We start from the raw sequence: 18,759 nt of genomic DNA, 5'->3' as shown, positions 1-18,759 counted from the left end.
GGGGTGAAGTATTGGTTTAATGCGTGTGTTTTTTAATTTTAGTTTTTTTCTAACTGAGTACACTTTTACTATTAGGAAAGCATATTGTTACACTTTTAGGGGAGTTCCTAGTAGTGAAACTGATCTTGTATATCTACTTAGAGGTGTCAAACTCAAAAGTAAACATTTTAAAATTCCGATTTTTTAAAATTGCAGGAAAAAAAAAATTAAGACATTTTTTAAATTTTCATTTCTAGGTACTTTTTGATAGTCATTGGTCACTGTAATGACTGAGTTAAATTTGTGATCAAAGATAAATCATTATAAACTATGAAAACAAATTTTTAAGCGGAAACGGACTGCCAACGTGTATATTTTCTAAAAATATTATAATTTATATTTACATTGAATTATTTCTACTAAAAACAATTTGCATATTGTATAGTTTTTAATTATAATTTCATACAATATTACTATATCTAACATATTATAATGTTTATATTAACAGTTTTTAATTTATATAAATTTAATTTTTTAGTTTTTCTTGAATATTTTTAAAAGTACTGGGAAATGTCTACTTTTGATCTCTCCAAGAACAACCCAGATTCAATTTTGTTATAAGAAATTTTCTTAGAAGTTGATAATTAAACATTTTTTTCTAATATTATAATAATAATTTTTTTATAACCTGTTATAAGTGTATTTTACTTTTCTTTATGTCTCCAAGGGTTAATTAAATAAATATTATTATGTTATTTTTATTACTTATTAGGTATAATTTGCACAAATATAGACACGCTCAAAGCCAATAATTCATATGATAATAATTTCGTTTCGCAATAATTTTTATAATAAATAATTCACAATCCAATGTACCTAATAATAATATTGTATGTGTCTAACAAAAAAAACACACATCACTGTAGTACAACTATACATTCATAGATCTACTCGGAATCTAAAACTATATTAATAAAGCATTTTGATTTTAGCTACCTACTACCTAGTAATATTGTGTAAAATAATATTATAATTAAAATATGTGGTTTTTTATAAGAATGTATGAATAGCTATAAAAAATAAAATACAAATAGATACAAATATTCTTTAGAGAATTTGTAATATGCTGATGAACCATTTCCGCTCAGAATAGATTTTCAAAGTATCCTATAATTTATCATTGAAATATTGAATTCAAATCTAACACATCCGCTATAGAGACTTACTCAACAACGATGTACTGACGTACAGCTGACACCTAGGTACTGTACAGCACAGTGGTATCGTACTTGACCACTTTTTATTGTATTATGTTTTTAATTTAATGAATTTTAAAAGACTATACGAGGCAACCGTAAGTTGCAGCTTGAGTATCAGTAAATCCAGTTTCATCAGGCATGGCATATGGTAGAGGGACTTTGTAATAGGTACTTTTAAAACAGAAGCGTTTAATTTCTAATGTATTTTGTTTAAACTTAACTATTAGAATTAAGTTGGTTTGCATTTGGTTCATTAATAAGACGGTATATGTATGTATGGCTTATATACATATTAATAAACCATATGCAAACAAACTTAATTATAATAGCTTAGTTTAAAATAAATGCACAAAGAACATTAATCTTTTTGGATAATAAATTATTTCAAGCATATGAAATGGAATGGTTCGGCAGTTTCAAAGGTAAAAATATATTGCCTAGGTATTCAAACGAATTTGATCGATGTTCAAATAAGGGCATTCACGACAATGGAAAACCACAAATGCAGACTCAATTTATTACTTACGATTCGTAGCAGTGTAAATATGAAAATTACAGTTCATGTATACTAATTATTCAACAAACAAAAAACACATTCACTTGTGCGTGTAATCCAATGCGCATTGTTCACTTCAAAACACTGGCACAGGTGTAATTACATTAGAGAATTTCGTTCTACTCGATAGATATGCTCGTACAATTCGTTTTCGAGATAAAAAAAAATGAAAACGAAAAAAATGTATTTTTAGTAGACCATTTACCGTGAAATTTGTTTTTTATTTTATTTTGTATTCATTTTTTTTTTATTTAAAATTTAAAACACAAAACGGTATTTAGCTATAGGTAATACCAATTGCACGTAAACACATGTAGATACCAAAATTATTAACAGAGGAAATAAAAATAAAACTCAAAGAAAATATGAGTAAATGTGGTCAGCTGTACTAATGAGAACCATTGCTGCCTAACCTAATTTTTTTTTAGTTGAATTGCCATTTTCCCAAGAGACAAGTACAAAATGTCATGTGACCAGCTGTTTCTATTTTTTGCCGGATGCTGAGTCATTCTAAATGACGTGGGACCACTATATGCCATTTAACAGTATTCATATAAAACGTGTGCTAAAACACTAATTTCTCTTATCTAAAGAACTTATAGAATTTGTATTACAGGTATCGATGATAAAGCCACTGTGAAGTTCTATACATAAACTGGAGATCAAAACACCACTTCAGAGCTATAACAGTTACTGGTAGTAAAATTTCTATCACAGCTAGAATCCCAACTTAGCATTTGATAAATCCTCTAATTACCAAGTTTTGGTTAATATTAAAATAGGATTCGATATCGCTACTACATTAGTATGATGGGTATAACACATGTGTGCGCAGACCGTACATTCCAATAAAAAATTTATATTTAAGATTTTTAGAGTTATAGTACGTACCTTAACATAATAATTTTACATATTATTAGAAAACGGAGACAATTTTGGTTTATTAAAAACATTAAATTCAGATGTAAAACGGTTGATTTAGCAAATATTAAAACAAAAAATATATATATATATGAACTGATAAAGTGATAACCAATGGGCTGCAATTTGTGAATAAAACTACAATATTTTACTCCCCCGGCTATTTTCGTTGGTCAGGTTCAACGTACGAGAGGCATAAACATGTTGTTCCAATGAAGTCCAGTCTTTTGATATGCAAAATTTGACGGGAGCTTGAATACCATAGCTTGAAGCTGCAGAATATTTCATAAGTATACCGTCGACGTCCTTCTTTGAATGATAAAAAAAACACTTAGGGGTCTTAATTTCTACTAACTAAGATTCATTCAAGTTTTCATGTCAGACAGCAACAGAAACGATTGACTATTCAATAATCTTGTCAAAGCTACAATACCATCCAATGCATTTTGAGCCACTACAGCAGGATGTGGTCTAGAATAGTCCAAAAACAAAAATATTACAGTCACACCTATAAGTCGTTCAATGGATTCGCACACCTATTGAACTACCGCGAGCTCACATTACTATACGTTGGAGATAGTACGATCAGCATTTTCGGACTTTATGGCCGATACAACAGAGGCTAGTGATCCAATTTCAGCTTATCAAATTTATGGTTCTGAGTTGTTTGAACAAACGTAGAAGTGGCCATAAGATCGCCATTTGTTGCAGTATAGGGGGACATTTTTAAGAAATCCTGAGTTTTCTTTATTATTTTATTGAATTGTAAGTAAAATCTAAAAGTATCAGACCTGATATGTTTTTCCTAGGGACCAAACTTAAGCGTGAGAAAAGTTACATCATTACTATTATGAAACGTTAACGCACAGATTGTCAACGTTGTAAATTACAAATGGCTGATAAAAAAATGCCAAGAGCAATTATTTTAATGTATAGACAGCATAAAGTGGCAAAAATTTACTTACTAAGATATCCAAAATATTTATTGATTAATACAATAGCACAAAAACAGACTAAAAAAGAAACGATTTTTACTAAGCTTGTAAAAAATAAACATTAAGCACAGTAACTAGATTGTACGAACTATCATACATTCTATGAAAACCTGGTACACCTTCTTTAGGTACCAAAATTTAAAATAGTAACAACATTATCCGATAAAAATATTGCATAAAAAACTTAAGTATTGAAATGATTTATAAATACGTATAGGTGTTAGGATAATTCGTATTAGTTTTTTTCCGTCTTCGACGAGATTCGAGTTCACATTATGCAGTAAAATAGTAAAAGAGACAAAAGAATTAAAACAAAAAGGGTTTTCATATTTCAAAAAATCAATTTAGATATTCCTGCCTATGATGGGAAAGTTAAGTTTTTGTTTTGTTGTTTTGATTTGGTTTACTATTTTACTCTGTGTGACCGGACATTACACATAATTTATCACTTTCTACTATACAACATGGACAATCTACGTTCTACAAAACTCGTTTAGTTTTGTTAGTTTTAGTATTTAAGCAAATCAAATTTTAAGGTAAGGACAATTCAATCAATGTTCACTCGTCGATATTTTCCGATAATTTAATTTTAAACAGAGTAAGTTATTAACCTTTTACATCATACATAATATTTAGAACGCCATTGCAACCATAACAGTATTGTGTAGTGTATGCTGCTGAATTAAACTATAGAGCGAATCTCCGAATCTTTCGTTACAAAAAAGTGCAGTCTGTTAACTGTATAAATGTTAACCTTATTTTGGTAAACAGAGAAAATACAAATTTTCCAAAAAACCATCGGAACACTGTTTTTACATGCGGCGTGTTAAATTAGTTAAACTTGTGGGTCCACATTATGTTAAACTGAGCACATCGATTATATTTTTGAGGACGATACGGTTGGAATTTATATTTTCGATAGGCTCTGTAAGGTAATTGGCCTTTCGATTTCTATTATAACTTCCGTTGTAATCTTGTAAGTTCTATTATTATTTTACATCAACTACAACGACGATGGGTATTATTTGATAAAAAAAAAATATATTTCATTGGAAGGTATTGGTTTGTTAATTGGTTTTTTTTTAAATAATTGGTTCTGAAGTTGACAGAAATGTTCAAATTAAAATGTATAATTTTCTGTTATATTTATTTAGTTTGTAGAATACTAAATATTGATTTTAAAAAATGTATTAAAACTGCTTATTTATAACCATTTTGTGAAAATCACATGTATCCAAGGGGTGATATTTCCGGATGACACCTATTTCTGGAGATATATAGTAGGTACATAAGTATGTTGTTCATATTAAATAAATATACAGGTTTTCTACGCCAGTAATTAAAAATAAAGCCCAAACATTCGCGAAAAAGTTTTGGGATTTTGTTTTTTTTTTCTCGTACACTGCAAGGCTTGGCGCCGGGGAGGGTAGTGGATGGTGTGATTGGGACAAAGGGAACAGGGGGACAATGAGCCACTGCGGGTAGAGACCACCCTTTAAAGTTTTATTAGGATTTTCTTCCTTTTCATTCCGCTACAACGCGGACTCTTACCCGACGCTGCAGTTGTACACACAATATATATTGCGTATTATTATTAGTTCTTAGTATATGTTTCGAGTCGAGTCTATTTTGGTAGTCCCAGTGCAAGCGATGTCACCTCAGAAAAGTCTCAGCAACAACAATATGGACAATTTTATAATAAGTCCCTCCAGATGATATTTTTTATGCCCTAGGTACTTATGCACACATCACACCTCAAATTATGTATAAATAATTATGAGATGACAACGTTTGGACACACACACAATGTGGTTTATTTATTTATTGACAGTAACGCCCGCGAGAGCAAAGAGTACATTACATTTAATATCGGTTGGAAGTATAAATTTATAGAATATTATGTTTTATTTTATATATTATTGTAAATATAGCAAAATTTAGTTATTTATTCGGTAACTAGCTGTAAATCCCTACTAGTCTACTACACCCTCGAAAAAATTATCACATAAAATACGGCGCTCTACCTGTAGTGAACTAGATATAGCACTTGGTCTATTTTCAAACTGATTCAATCTACTTTCTAAATATTTTTGGTATTTCTAAAAAGAATGTCTGACATTTTTGTAAAAATATGTCAAGCAGCATTTCAATCTATATACTACAGACATACGGAAATTACCTTTTGATGTAGGTACTACATTTGAATTACAAACAATACATTAAATGTTATTTTTTTTATTAAAAAAATACCATAACAATGCGTTTTATTTCTATAATCAATAACGACCATATAAATAAAAATATATTAGATTTGTAATGAACGAATATAAAATGCATGTGTGAGTCACCGTATAGCAATCTAAATGGATTGAAAAGTTAGCTTTAAACACGCCACGAGTCTCGAGGAACATGTGAGCAAAATTTGATTCAATAGTTTTCAAGTCTTTCCAAACATATATTAATTTATAATGGATAAATAGGTAGTTTAAACAATGGATCTAAACCTTGGTTATGCCTCCACAACATTTCAAGAGAGGCGTGACTTTTTTTGATAACTTTGAAACATGAAAATGTTTTTTCTGATTTTCCATATTTTATCGGACATTACTACATTATTGTGTAATTAGTAATAAATTACGTTGTCTCCAATAGTTCAGTGAAAACCTTCTTATTAATTTGTATTTAATATTTAAGAAAAATTATATAATACATGTTTAAAAAAAAATCAATTTTAATAATATATTTTTTTGTCCTGTATAGGTACTTATAAGTTTATTAAGTATTAAAACAACTATATTAAAGTTATATTTATATTAATTCAAATACCATCATTAAAGTCACGATGTATACAATATTATACATAGATATTAGATACCCTATATTAAATATACTTCAATCTAATGGTAATGGGGGAGGCGTTATCTCATATAATAGTATGAAAGGGGGAATGGATCTCAAAAGGTTGAGAACCCTTGAGATAAAATATAATGCATAATATTACAATGTTGCACACACGTATGATTATATAGTAAACAGAATATTTTATCTTTCAGTTGATTAGACTCATAATATACTTACTTTATATGTCTATGTTTTATTGGCTGTGGACTATGGTTATATGGTATTGGTAAATGAATTTTACAAATATGAACTTAAGTATCATCAATAATACTAACTATAAATTTATAATCATTTTTTTGACCTTCAAATGGTTGATGATTAAAATCATGACTAAATAAATAGAAAATATGATCACAACTTTGTGATACCCATAATATCGACGAAACAGTAGAATTCTTCTGCCGCTTTTCATTGGTCGTTGACATTTTTCCGGTTAAAGTGCTATTACATTCAAAAACACAAGACAGTAGCCATCAGCCAATCAAAAGAATCGGAAATCTCCCACCCTGTTGTGCGCAGGCGTGAACAAAATTCAATTTGTTGTGATCATAACTATTCATTTACAATCGTGGTTAATATTACATTTTTTTGATATCCAGCCCATCGAATTTCAGGTGAAATATCAAACATATTATTGTGCTCTAACGGTCGACCGCCGCAATAACATAACACGTATAAATACACGTACAAAACGAATTATATTATTATTGCTTTTTGTGTTCTCGCCGTATATAGGTACCTAAAGATATGTGTGCGCACCGTGAACGTAATGTACCACATACGTTTTCCGACTTTCGCGGACCGAGATGAAACAATATTGTATATTTGATTTTCAAAAATAACTTCGCATAAAGGTTTATGATTTGCTGGTACCTATACAATATACATGCATTATAGGTATCATAAGTAAACACGGTGTAGTTTCGGTCGGCTATAACAATAACTGACGAGGAACAGTATATTATTATACTATTGCTTTTGTATAAGTCATGATTATATTATTACACCGAACAATACGCAGCACGGTAATATAATGTAATGTTATTAAAAATAACAATATTGAAACAAAGCGAACACTCATTGCGTATTATTAAATTTAATAATAATATTATGATATTTGCAATTATTGTTAGCATAATACTAGTGTTGTCTTTGTTTTTTTAACGCACCCGTTATACATACGCGTTGGACACAATATAGAGTATATTCGTAAGTGGAGTGTCTAATATTCTTATTAAAAGTTAAAAATATAATGCAATTATTATATCATTCCACAGTTTATACAAACTACATAATATTAGTTTATTGTTTTAAATTTTTAATACACATAAACATCGATGCTAACTTGCAATAGGTAAAGGTGTTAAAATTCATAAATGTTTCCGTTCTTTGAGATATTTTATATCGTATTATGTTTAACACAATTTAATTATATTTACTCTTCTTAAATTATTTATGTTTATATCGAGTTTATAAAGGAAGATAAATAAAGTGAATTTATTGATCCAATCTAAGAAATGTCTGTGATAAATTTAATGTACATTCAACTTATACTTGAGCTATATTCTAATTTTTTTTTGTGTATGCTTCACAAGTTTAATCACCATATCCATAAATTGTCGCGTAGCTTAAAGTCAACCATTTTATTTTCTATACTTATAGTGAAAGAATTAGAGCTGAACAAAATGAACAGATCAGTTTCCATAGAAACAACTGGTATATAATATTATACAAGCCTTTGGCACAATTTTAGTGTAATATGTATATCTATAGATCATTAATTTCAATCCCATCTTTTAAATTTATTTCTTTTCACATAATTTACAAAGTTTAGTATAGTATACGTACAATTATAAATGTTATCATATTAGTTTCAATAAATAGTCTAAGTAAAACCCATTGAAAATTGAGCTCAAAAATAAGTTTAAGACTTCGTTCTATTTACGTAATTTAATAATATGAAAAATAGGTATTAAAATATTACAAAAAAAAAAAAAATACTCCGAAATGCATATAACCTATATTACATTTTCAACTTACCTAATTGTATAATTTGTTTTTTTATTTATAATGTAATTTATTCTATATCCACTGCATATTTTGCAATAAAATTATATAACATTATAATAATTGTGTGATTTTATAATTTAATGCTGTGAAGTTACATTGAAATTTCTTTTTTTTAACTAGTCATTTTTTCAATAATATTCAATAAAAACAACTTAGATATTGATATTATTATGGGTTATGAATATCTTGTTCTTGGACAATATATCAATTATTTTCAATAAATTTATTTTGTTTATTATGTTTGTACATGTGAATAATAATAATGACTACAATTTTGATAAATACCTATAATTTAAGCACATATATAGATATGTGTGCCTTTAATTTTTTTTTTTTTTTTGCAAAAAAGGTTTTCCTGAATTTATATTATGTATGACCACCATTAACGCAGGCAGTTAAAGATAATTACTAAGCTGCTCCGTGCATAAAAGCGTATTTTTTTATACGTCATTTCAACCTTAATAATTATTAAATTGTCGTTTACAACATTAATAACTATTAAATATTCACCAACCCAAAAGATTTTGAACCTTTGCTTGTTCCTGCCTGAAGCATTTAACTAATTATTCAAGACAACAATAGGTATAAACAAATACAAAAAAAATGCAAGTATAAAAATATAGGATCAACTTCAATAGGTATTAATTATTACCTAAATTATTTCGTTATATTATAAATTTAAAATTTAAAATAATTTAATTTGACTATTTCAAAATGTTGCGGAGACTTGATTCATAATGCGTTAAAATAAATGTTTCTTAATTATTAACGTTAATAAGTTTACTTAATCCTAACTCAAACTTAGTTTTAATTTTAAAATATTGAATGTGTTATTACTGTTATTAGTTCACTCTTTTATCATAATATTATATAGACCATTGAAACTATTCACAGTTCACCTTTACTTAAATTAATATACGCACTAAAAGATTTGATTTAATTATTTCAAAGAACCTAACTTAACAGTTTCCGACAAAATATAGTTACGTAGGAGGATACGAATTACGAATACTTGTATTGTACATCTAGAAGGTATACAGCATTTAATTTGAAAAGTACGGAGGTACAAAATGGCTTATAAGTGTTACGAGGATATCTCAATTCAGCTTCTTTTCCATCATTATTAACTAGTAAGACAGGTTTAAAAATAAAATAATAATATTAAACAAAATTGGTTTTGGTGAACATTTTTTTTTTTTTGGTATAACAAAGAACAAAGTTAGTAGCAAGACTTTAATTCATTATTATGATGGGTTTCAAAAATATAAATCAATAAATAATTATAATTATCGAAGACTGAATAGTATGTTATTTCTTTTATAATAAATTCTTATGTTAAAATAATATATGAAAAAGAATAACTTTTTTTAAACTTTTGAACATGTGTTCTATCACATACTTCAATTTGAATTTCTGTTATTTTTTAGTGAAAACATTCTAAAAAAATAGTTGATACAATTTTCATAACACATAGTATTTAAGTGTTTAATACAATTTATATTTAGTTAGTTATGGTTACAACATAATACATAGATATATAGCGATTTACTAAGCGTGCTCAATGATCATTGCTTACCCTCATTTTTTCTTCTGATAATGTGTTTATTCAAATTCTGATTTCTAAATACGTATACTTAAAGACCATATTTTCAAATCTTTTAGAGTTTTCTGCCGATTAACGAGTATCCTGTGGCGGTATATATTTTTTTTTCAAGAAAGTACTAAAGTACTAACTTTTTATTACTGTGAGTTGTTAAGCAGATGATTTTCTTATTTTAATGCTATGTAGTAAAATTGGAATTCGAACGATAAGTTTATGTTATTAAACGTTATATGTATATTCTTAGAATAACAATATATGAAATATTATAACTTAAAGATATGGGCGCTATAATATGTTTTTAGCCATCTATTATTATAAGACCAAATATTACAGCTATTTTAAACAGGAAATCTTTCTTTAACAGATGTGTATAAAGTTTAACAACTCAGAAACCAATCCTTCAAATTTCAACTTAGATATATCTACATTTAAAAAAAAGAAATATTTGATTGGCAATTAGTGTAGGTACAGTAATTTACAGGTTTTTCATTTAAAAATATGTTTTTATCTCCGCAGTAAGCTTCTTAAATGGTATGAAAAATCTGAGTATCACCTTTACATATACTGAACAATTCTAAAAATGAAAATTTGAATGAACGTATTGACCATCTGAAATCATTGAATCTGAATTAATTATGTTTGGCGAATCTTTCTAGAGTGATGATTGGTATAATATGTTATAAAGTGTTCATTCAGAAATCATAATGTATGGTTATACGTTACGATTAGTTAAGTAATAATTAAACAATCATAAAGATTTGAAACAATTATCGCCAGAGAATATTTAAATAATTATTTTATATACTTGAATAGTTCAATCATATAAACACACTAAAATATAATTAATAATTATAATATACAATACGTACGTTATATATTTAAAATAGTATGGCATTTTGTTGTATTAAAGTATCTGGACTGGAAGCGTAGTTATAATTAATAATTTAATAATAATAATACTAAAACTAAACATATATTGAGACTTCATGTTAAAAACCTAATCAAACAATATCCTCAATTATTTAGTCGTAAAATAATAGAATACGATATATTATTACAAGTCGAGTGAGATAAACGAAGTAAGACCCTACGCGTGTAAATATTAATATTTAATACTGATGCAGCACATATTCCATTTTAGTACATTATGCACAAGTATAAAATACCACTTTAACAACTTTAGGGTCATTCTATAATTATTGTTGTAAGTGTATAAATGTTGACCTAATAAACTGCAAATATATTCAGAAACGCTACTGCATTTAAACACTACCTAGCTATAATGTGTTGTTATATCTTTGCAAGGTTTTTGTCATAAATTCAAATAGGTATACATCTATAAGCAACAATTAACTACATCAAACTATTATCGATAGGTATTTTATAACGCTTTTGAAATAATTAGGCAATAAAACTGAAAAAAACGTACAAAATGTATTTGATTAACAGAGGACGACCAGTAATATTAATACTTTTACGCAGTTAAATTTCCACATTTTGATTTTTAACTCTTGTGATTTGTCATATTCATTCTTTGGTGTAGTTTTTTTTTTAAATATTTATTATTATCAATGTACTAATCACCGCTATTACAAAAAACAACTTATTATACGTCATTAGTTATATGCCATTTAAATTTTGAACAATGATTTTCATATTTCGGACTTTGTTGTAACTATTTAATTCTCAATGGTTCTTTAGCATAAAGGGTCCTATCGTCCACCATCGATTATACTTCATGTTCATATACATTATAAGCTGGTAAGCTACATTTATTTATGGGCATTTCGAGTTACTTATATATATATATATATGGAAATAAAGGCATTTGTAAATCATTTATAGTAATACATTTAATAAGCAAAACAAGAGTATTTGAAATGTATATTGCAGGGAAACTTAGTTAGAACCGTATTATTATATAATTGAGGCTCTTAAGTAATTCATACACATATGAACAGTAAAATACTAAAATTATAACAATTATTTAGCTTTTGGTACCTACGAAAATAATAGAGTAGTCATTTATTTTTAAAGGATTAAGGTATATTTATATCGTTTCAAATCATATAATATAAAAGAATTCTGAGTTGTGATACAACGTATTTTATCTCTAATCGTGATTTCGTTTTTTTCAATAAGAGGCATGTCAGTAATTCCATTGTGTTCGGTACCAGTAACCGTACATTATCTCATCTTGCTAAAGTAGTAAGCGATTTATATTTTGAAAAAACTACATAGAAAAAAATTGTTCTATAATATTTTTTTTGTCCCTATTTATTTGGTTTTGTTAAACTCCCTGAACATATTTAATCTTATAACACAACACAAATACACAATAATCGTTTAAAGTGATTATTGTATAAATATTACTTGTAACTCATAAGGTATAACGCTGTCTTTAATGATTAAAAATTATTAAACCTATACAATAATGTATCGTATTTTCAAGTATGTATGTCTATAGATATGTTTTTAATTTTAGAAAAACATCAGAAACCAACTTGAATAAAATATAATATCCTAAAAAAAGTTTTCAAGTAGGAAATCGCTCTGATATATCCATTGTAATAGATGATTTAAATTTGAATTGAATGACAAATCATTATTGTATCAAATGAAAAATGTATCTGAGCGAAGACGGTCTAAAGTGGGGTAACCGAGATATTGCACAAAATAATAATGTTAGAAAATTATTACATTTTTAACAAGTGTTCGAATTTTTTTCCTCGATTATTTCAAAAAGTACCTACTGAGAAATGTCTGATTTTGACCCACCAAAGTGCAAACTATATCTAATTTTCTACCCGAAACCTCCATTGAAGTTGATGATCAGAGCATTCTTCCTACTATAAATGGTCATCAAACACACTACAGTTTTTTTTTAAATCAGGGTGAAATCAATACTCCGAATCTAAAATATAGTTATGTTATCAATCAGTTAAATATTTTTTTTTTAGATAAAATATTATTAATTATGTTTATACATCAACAATTTTTTGTTTTTTTTTTCAACTATAAAAAATTGTTAATATTTTGAAATTATGATACGATTTTTTTATTTTTTTTATTTGGAAACTTGGCTTTGTAATGTACTTAAATACAGAGACATACAAAGACAATGACACAATTGAAAAGTGTGTTAAATTTAACTTAATGATTTTAAGAAGTATATATAACTTGATTATACTTTTAAACTAAGCATAATGCATAATACACTGGTATAGTGGTGCCCATATAGTATATAGGTACTATTAAATAAGACGGACGGTCACGTTAAACATAATTTTATTTGAATAATTTAAACATTTCAAAAATTGAACCTGTCTGTATATATAATGAAGCAGAATATACATTTTACATAAATATTTTTTAATTTAAATTTTTATTTTTAGCATTATAACAATAAAACAAAAGATACAAATTTAATAATGAAAAATATTTTATTATACAGTAATATTGTTTATTGCTTATAATTTAATAATAATAGCAAAATAAATAATAAATTACTAAAATATTTACACTGACTTTGAAAAAAATAATTTTAAATTAATTAGTAATATTATTAAGTTATTAAATCACATTTCAGTCATTTGATATACCTAGTATTTTTTTAATTTTGGCGAGTTGAAAATGTTGCTGGCTCAAAGTTATTTTCAATTAAATATAATATAGTTTGTATAAGTAATAAGTGAACTACAGGAAACGCACTTAGTTCTTAACTATACGAACTTCCAAAAGACCTTGTAATAAGGGGCTAAATTTTCGGGAACACGTATTCAATTTTTTTTTTTTGCGGAGAGGGAGGATTTTGAGATCTTTTGAAGATGTTAACATGGTATAAACGTTTAAAATACAAAATATATTTATTTAGGTAAACGCGTACATACATTTACGAACAACGCGTGGCACATCACGTCTCGTCCGTCGGCGTAATGATAGACATTTCCGGGTCGGCCATTACCATACATCATTATAATATTATGGTAGATGATAAATGATAATAATATGTACAACGACTTAGGACGGATGGTTTACGTTATTATATTAAACCACGGTTAAGATAATATCATGTGGGAATTTATATTGTAAGTCAGGATCGCAGCAATACTTATAATATAATGCGGTTGTTGTAACTTGAAATACTCAAAAGTAGGTGCGAAACTTTTATCATGCACCAGTAGGTATTACCAACGTGGCTACGTATACATCTTAGTACGTAAGACATATTAACATAATAATCGTATATTAAGAGTGCGTTCCGCTGGCGTACTTTAAAGATCTTATTGTAGTCAACTGAAGGAATAATTAAAATATATTTACATACCAATTCAATGTATCTTACTAGTTACTACATGTGGTCAGTGTCATTAATTGAAATATAATCACGAAATTACATTAAAAATTATTCATATTAATATGTCAATAAGCTATATTATATTATATGCATTTTAAATTTTTTTAAATTCGTTTTTGTTTAAAGAATACTTTTGAAGACTTTGATGGTTATTAGATTATTCTGATGACTTAATATATTTTAGTTTTTATTTAGTAAGTATATTTTACAGATAATGACATTGGTAGAGAACTATTAGTGAATTGGCAATTTCTTAAGGGCAGGTATTATGTCCGTATGTGACGTGAATAATCAATAATGCGGATACCTTAAATAAGAATTTAAAGAATATATTTGCTTTTTATAAATAGAAAATAGCTCAAGGGCAGTTTGAGCCAGTTAATGGAGGACATTTTTCTTTTATTTTAGGTCAACTTCAGGTTATTTTGAAAAGTGAGCCTTCATTTGAGTTTAAAGATTGATCGAATTGATCTCAAACATTTTTCATAATTTTGAGTTATAATATTCAATTTTATTAGAGTAACTAGGTATTGTGGTTGAGTAGTAAAGTTTTTCAACGGAAATGTGGAAATGTGTGATCTAAAGAGATATATCAAGAGATATTGTTCAGAAATTAATTTTTTTAAATGGAAAGTAGAACTCAATTGTTCGTTTAGGATGTATGTTTGGTATAGCAGTTTGGTTTCTATTTCAGTATTTAGTTAAAAGCTAATAGGTATGAAAATGTCATGTTGCTGGTTTCAGCGGATTCCAAATCAACAAAAAATATTGCGAGTTTATTGTTTATAAAGTCTTGTTTGGAACATTAGTAACATTTAGAGCTGTGAAAACTTAAATTTCCTTAATTAATAAATAACATATTATTATTAAGTAACCAAGAATAATGATTTAAGTTATTTTGTTGTAATTTAAAAATATCATTCTTGGGTACCTACTTGTTACTTTCAGAATATCTGAGTATATTATTATTTATTGTGCTTTATGCTCACATAATGGCTTTTAAAATGTAATTTTTTTGGAAAAAATGAATTTAACCTTCTGTAGTAATACTAAAGCTTAACAGTAAAATAAATAATTTTAACCACAATGACATCATCAAGTATACTAAATTACTAAGTAATATTATAGGCAGACAGACGTCTTTGCTCAGAATCGTTTCTCATAAACAATGATTTTTATCATTGAATTCAAATTTAACGCCATCCATTACAGTGACCCACTGTACAGCAGGGTGACATTAACTTACCCAATTTTTTTTAAAAAATAATTTTGTATTAATATTTCAAACAATGAACTCCTTAAAGATCACCAGAGAGACTTCCAATATACATAAATATTAAAAATATAATATATTATATTACAACGTATCCGCGTTTATAATAATAAATTATTTATATTATGGAGACCGAAGCCAGAGAATGACGTAGATCAGTGTCTGCAAGACGCATTACGCGTATATCATTCCAGCTTGGTAACTGCACGACGTCGTCCTATCGAATCCCGAGTGGATTAAAATAAAATAACTTGGCCGGTCGAAAGGACATTTCGGTCGTTCGAGATTCATCAATTTCAATTTTAGTTATTTATTTATTTTTTTATCGAAAGCATATTATAACAGCTAAAAGTGATGGTTTATAATATTATAACAAACGCCTATGCGTCTCACCAAGCAAACGATAATGCCATAATGGACATTTCGCAGTTCCGACAAAAATCGAAACTAAAACCCAACACCCATCTTTATCTCCACCAAAAAGCTACGGTGCTCCACGTGCGACGAAAATGCATAATTATAATATTATAATTTCCTCTGACTCGGTTCCGAACCCCGTGGTTCGATGATTATAATATGGTGTTTCAGATTTTGGGTCATTATTAAATTATCATTGTAATTATTGTGCTCGATAATCTGTCGGCCCCGAAGACAAACGACAATTTTTAGAATTTTTTCCAAGAACTTCGTAAAACTGATATCGAAATATAAACCAGCACGAATTAACGAGGTATTTTAATTTTAATGTTTAAAATAATTTTAAAAAAAAACTAATACATTGAATATAATTTGGTGTATTCATTTATATCAACTATCAAGTATCAAGATTTTCATAATAAGTGATCCGAAGTGAAAAATCAAAAAGTATAAACTGTCATGAATTTGAACCATATTATAGTAAACTATAATAGTTATCGAGTTAATCTTATGAGGAGTATTATATTCTTAAAATATGCTGTCATCTTTAAAATATACATTAATAAGCAAAATAAACTGTACTGTACAAATTCTCTGATACAAAAATAATCGTCCACATATCTCACTACTAACAAATTGTGCTCAATAAGAATGTGTAAATGCGTACAAATCGGTAGGTACCCTACTTATTACCGTTGTACGATTACATTTTCCTTTCAATTTAAAAATATAAAATATAATATTTAATTACAAAAAACATGTTTTTTTTACTTAATACATTTTAAACGCGTATTCTTTTGTTTTGGTAGGTAACATGGGAAAAAGGTATTTCATCGTATTCACCTCCTGTAATTTATCATGTTTTAAATTTAATTAACAGTTCTTTTTTATTGTTCATTACATAATATGAGTTGGAATATAATTAATAATAATATAGCGAACAAATTTATTTTCATTAATAATTTATGATCAAAATTACATAAGCGCATTTACAATTTTAAATATGATTTTCATTTGCTAGAGCAATACGACGTGATTACTTACCGACAACTTTTAAATTGATAAAAATGCTTTTCGGTGGATGTGATGATATTTGACACTCGTACAAACCGGCATCTCGTAGTTGAACGTATTTTATCTGTAGTGTCCAATCCTAAAATAACAAAGTATAATATATTAATTTCAATATCTCTACAGCGTATAAAATACAATAATTCGTAGTAAAATAGACATAATAGGATAATTTTTCATCGCTTGTTCCTGCGATATTCTAAAGAAAACAAACGGTAGCTACAATCTTAGGTGATATTGTGTACTGCAAATGCTCTCCAATCCGTAAAATGTGGGTAGGTATGGTTAAGACTTCATAAAATAATAAATGACGCAAATCTTTAATTATTTAGGTATTTGATTCGTAACTTAGCGTGGCTACAATTTCTATAATACTTTATTGTTCGAAACTGTTTAATAAATATCAATCATTGGCTCAATTCGTCCAAAACATGTCCCCTACTTCATTATTTATAAATACACATACATTAAATACATTTTTTTTTTTCATTATCCTAGAAGCTTTTGTATAAATTAATTAAAATGCCTTCCACAACTCTCGTCCTATCTCAACAACTTTGGACAAATGGTTGGTCACATCTGCCGTTTTGTTCAGTCCAGTATACAATCTGTCAAACAGTTGACGAATCGTTGTGGACTATTGTGGTACACTTGTACCCTCATGCTAGCTGTCGTTAGCGCAAAACAAGATGGTGGATTTTTTAGTAATTTCGTACGCATGAAGTTGGAACATAAATTGTAATTTGGAAAACTTTTATAGCATATGCGTTCGTAAAAAAGTATTAATATTAAAAAAATCTTTAAATATTGCACTTTTGTACAGCTATAATAACATAACTTTACTTTCAATTAAATAGGTACACAAATCAAAGTGTAAACGATACATATCAGGCGCCTTTTACTTTTAAAAATGTTGTTTTCAATCAAAAAATATATGATTTTTACAATTCACCAAACTCTTAAATGCAAAAATTTATTTGTATTATGATCAATTATAGTATACCAACATATTATATTTCAATCGCACACATACATAATGTATATTATGTCTAGATTCATCTGTTTTGGCCTGATTGAAATACAACTATATGTTGAAAAGAAAACACTTTAGGAAAACTTCAGTTTTAGATTACACATAGACATTGCAATAGTATTTAGTACATATGTTAATTCAAATAGAGTATAAAAGTACCTATCACCGGAGACTTATCGATTCCGCCAATTTAGCATCGATTCCGCCAGTATCGACTCCGCCAGTTCAGGTAGTCTAAAAACAACCTATCGATTCCGCCACCTACCAATTTCTACCTCGACCTGGCAACTGCTGCTGTCAACCTATTTCTGTTATAATAATAAT

At 27.6% G+C, this 18,759-nt stretch overlaps 1 protein-coding gene across 1 annotated transcript in view; it reads right to left on the bottom strand.

The window, feature by feature from the left end:
• The window catches only part of LOC111030309 (hemicentin-2-like), a 312,599-nt gene that overhangs the window by 34,330 nt on the left and 259,510 nt on the right, over positions 1 to 18,759 (bottom strand). The window contains exon 5 of the mRNA XM_022309733.1: positions 17,376 to 17,484. Within this exon, the coding sequence (XP_022165425.1) occupies positions 17,376 to 17,484 (109 nt within the window). The remainder of the gene's footprint in view (positions 1 to 17,375; positions 17,485 to 18,759) is intronic.

Source organism: Myzus persicae, unplaced genomic scaffold, assembly GCF_001856785.1.
Source record: "Myzus persicae strain clone G006 unplaced genomic scaffold, MPER_G0061.0, whole genome shotgun sequence".
In the NCBI taxonomy this organism is placed as follows: Eukaryota; Metazoa; Arthropoda; class Insecta; order Hemiptera; family Aphididae; genus Myzus; species Myzus persicae.
Note: the sequence above shows the minus strand (reverse complement) of the source record. Positions and strands in the feature narration are given on the sequence as shown.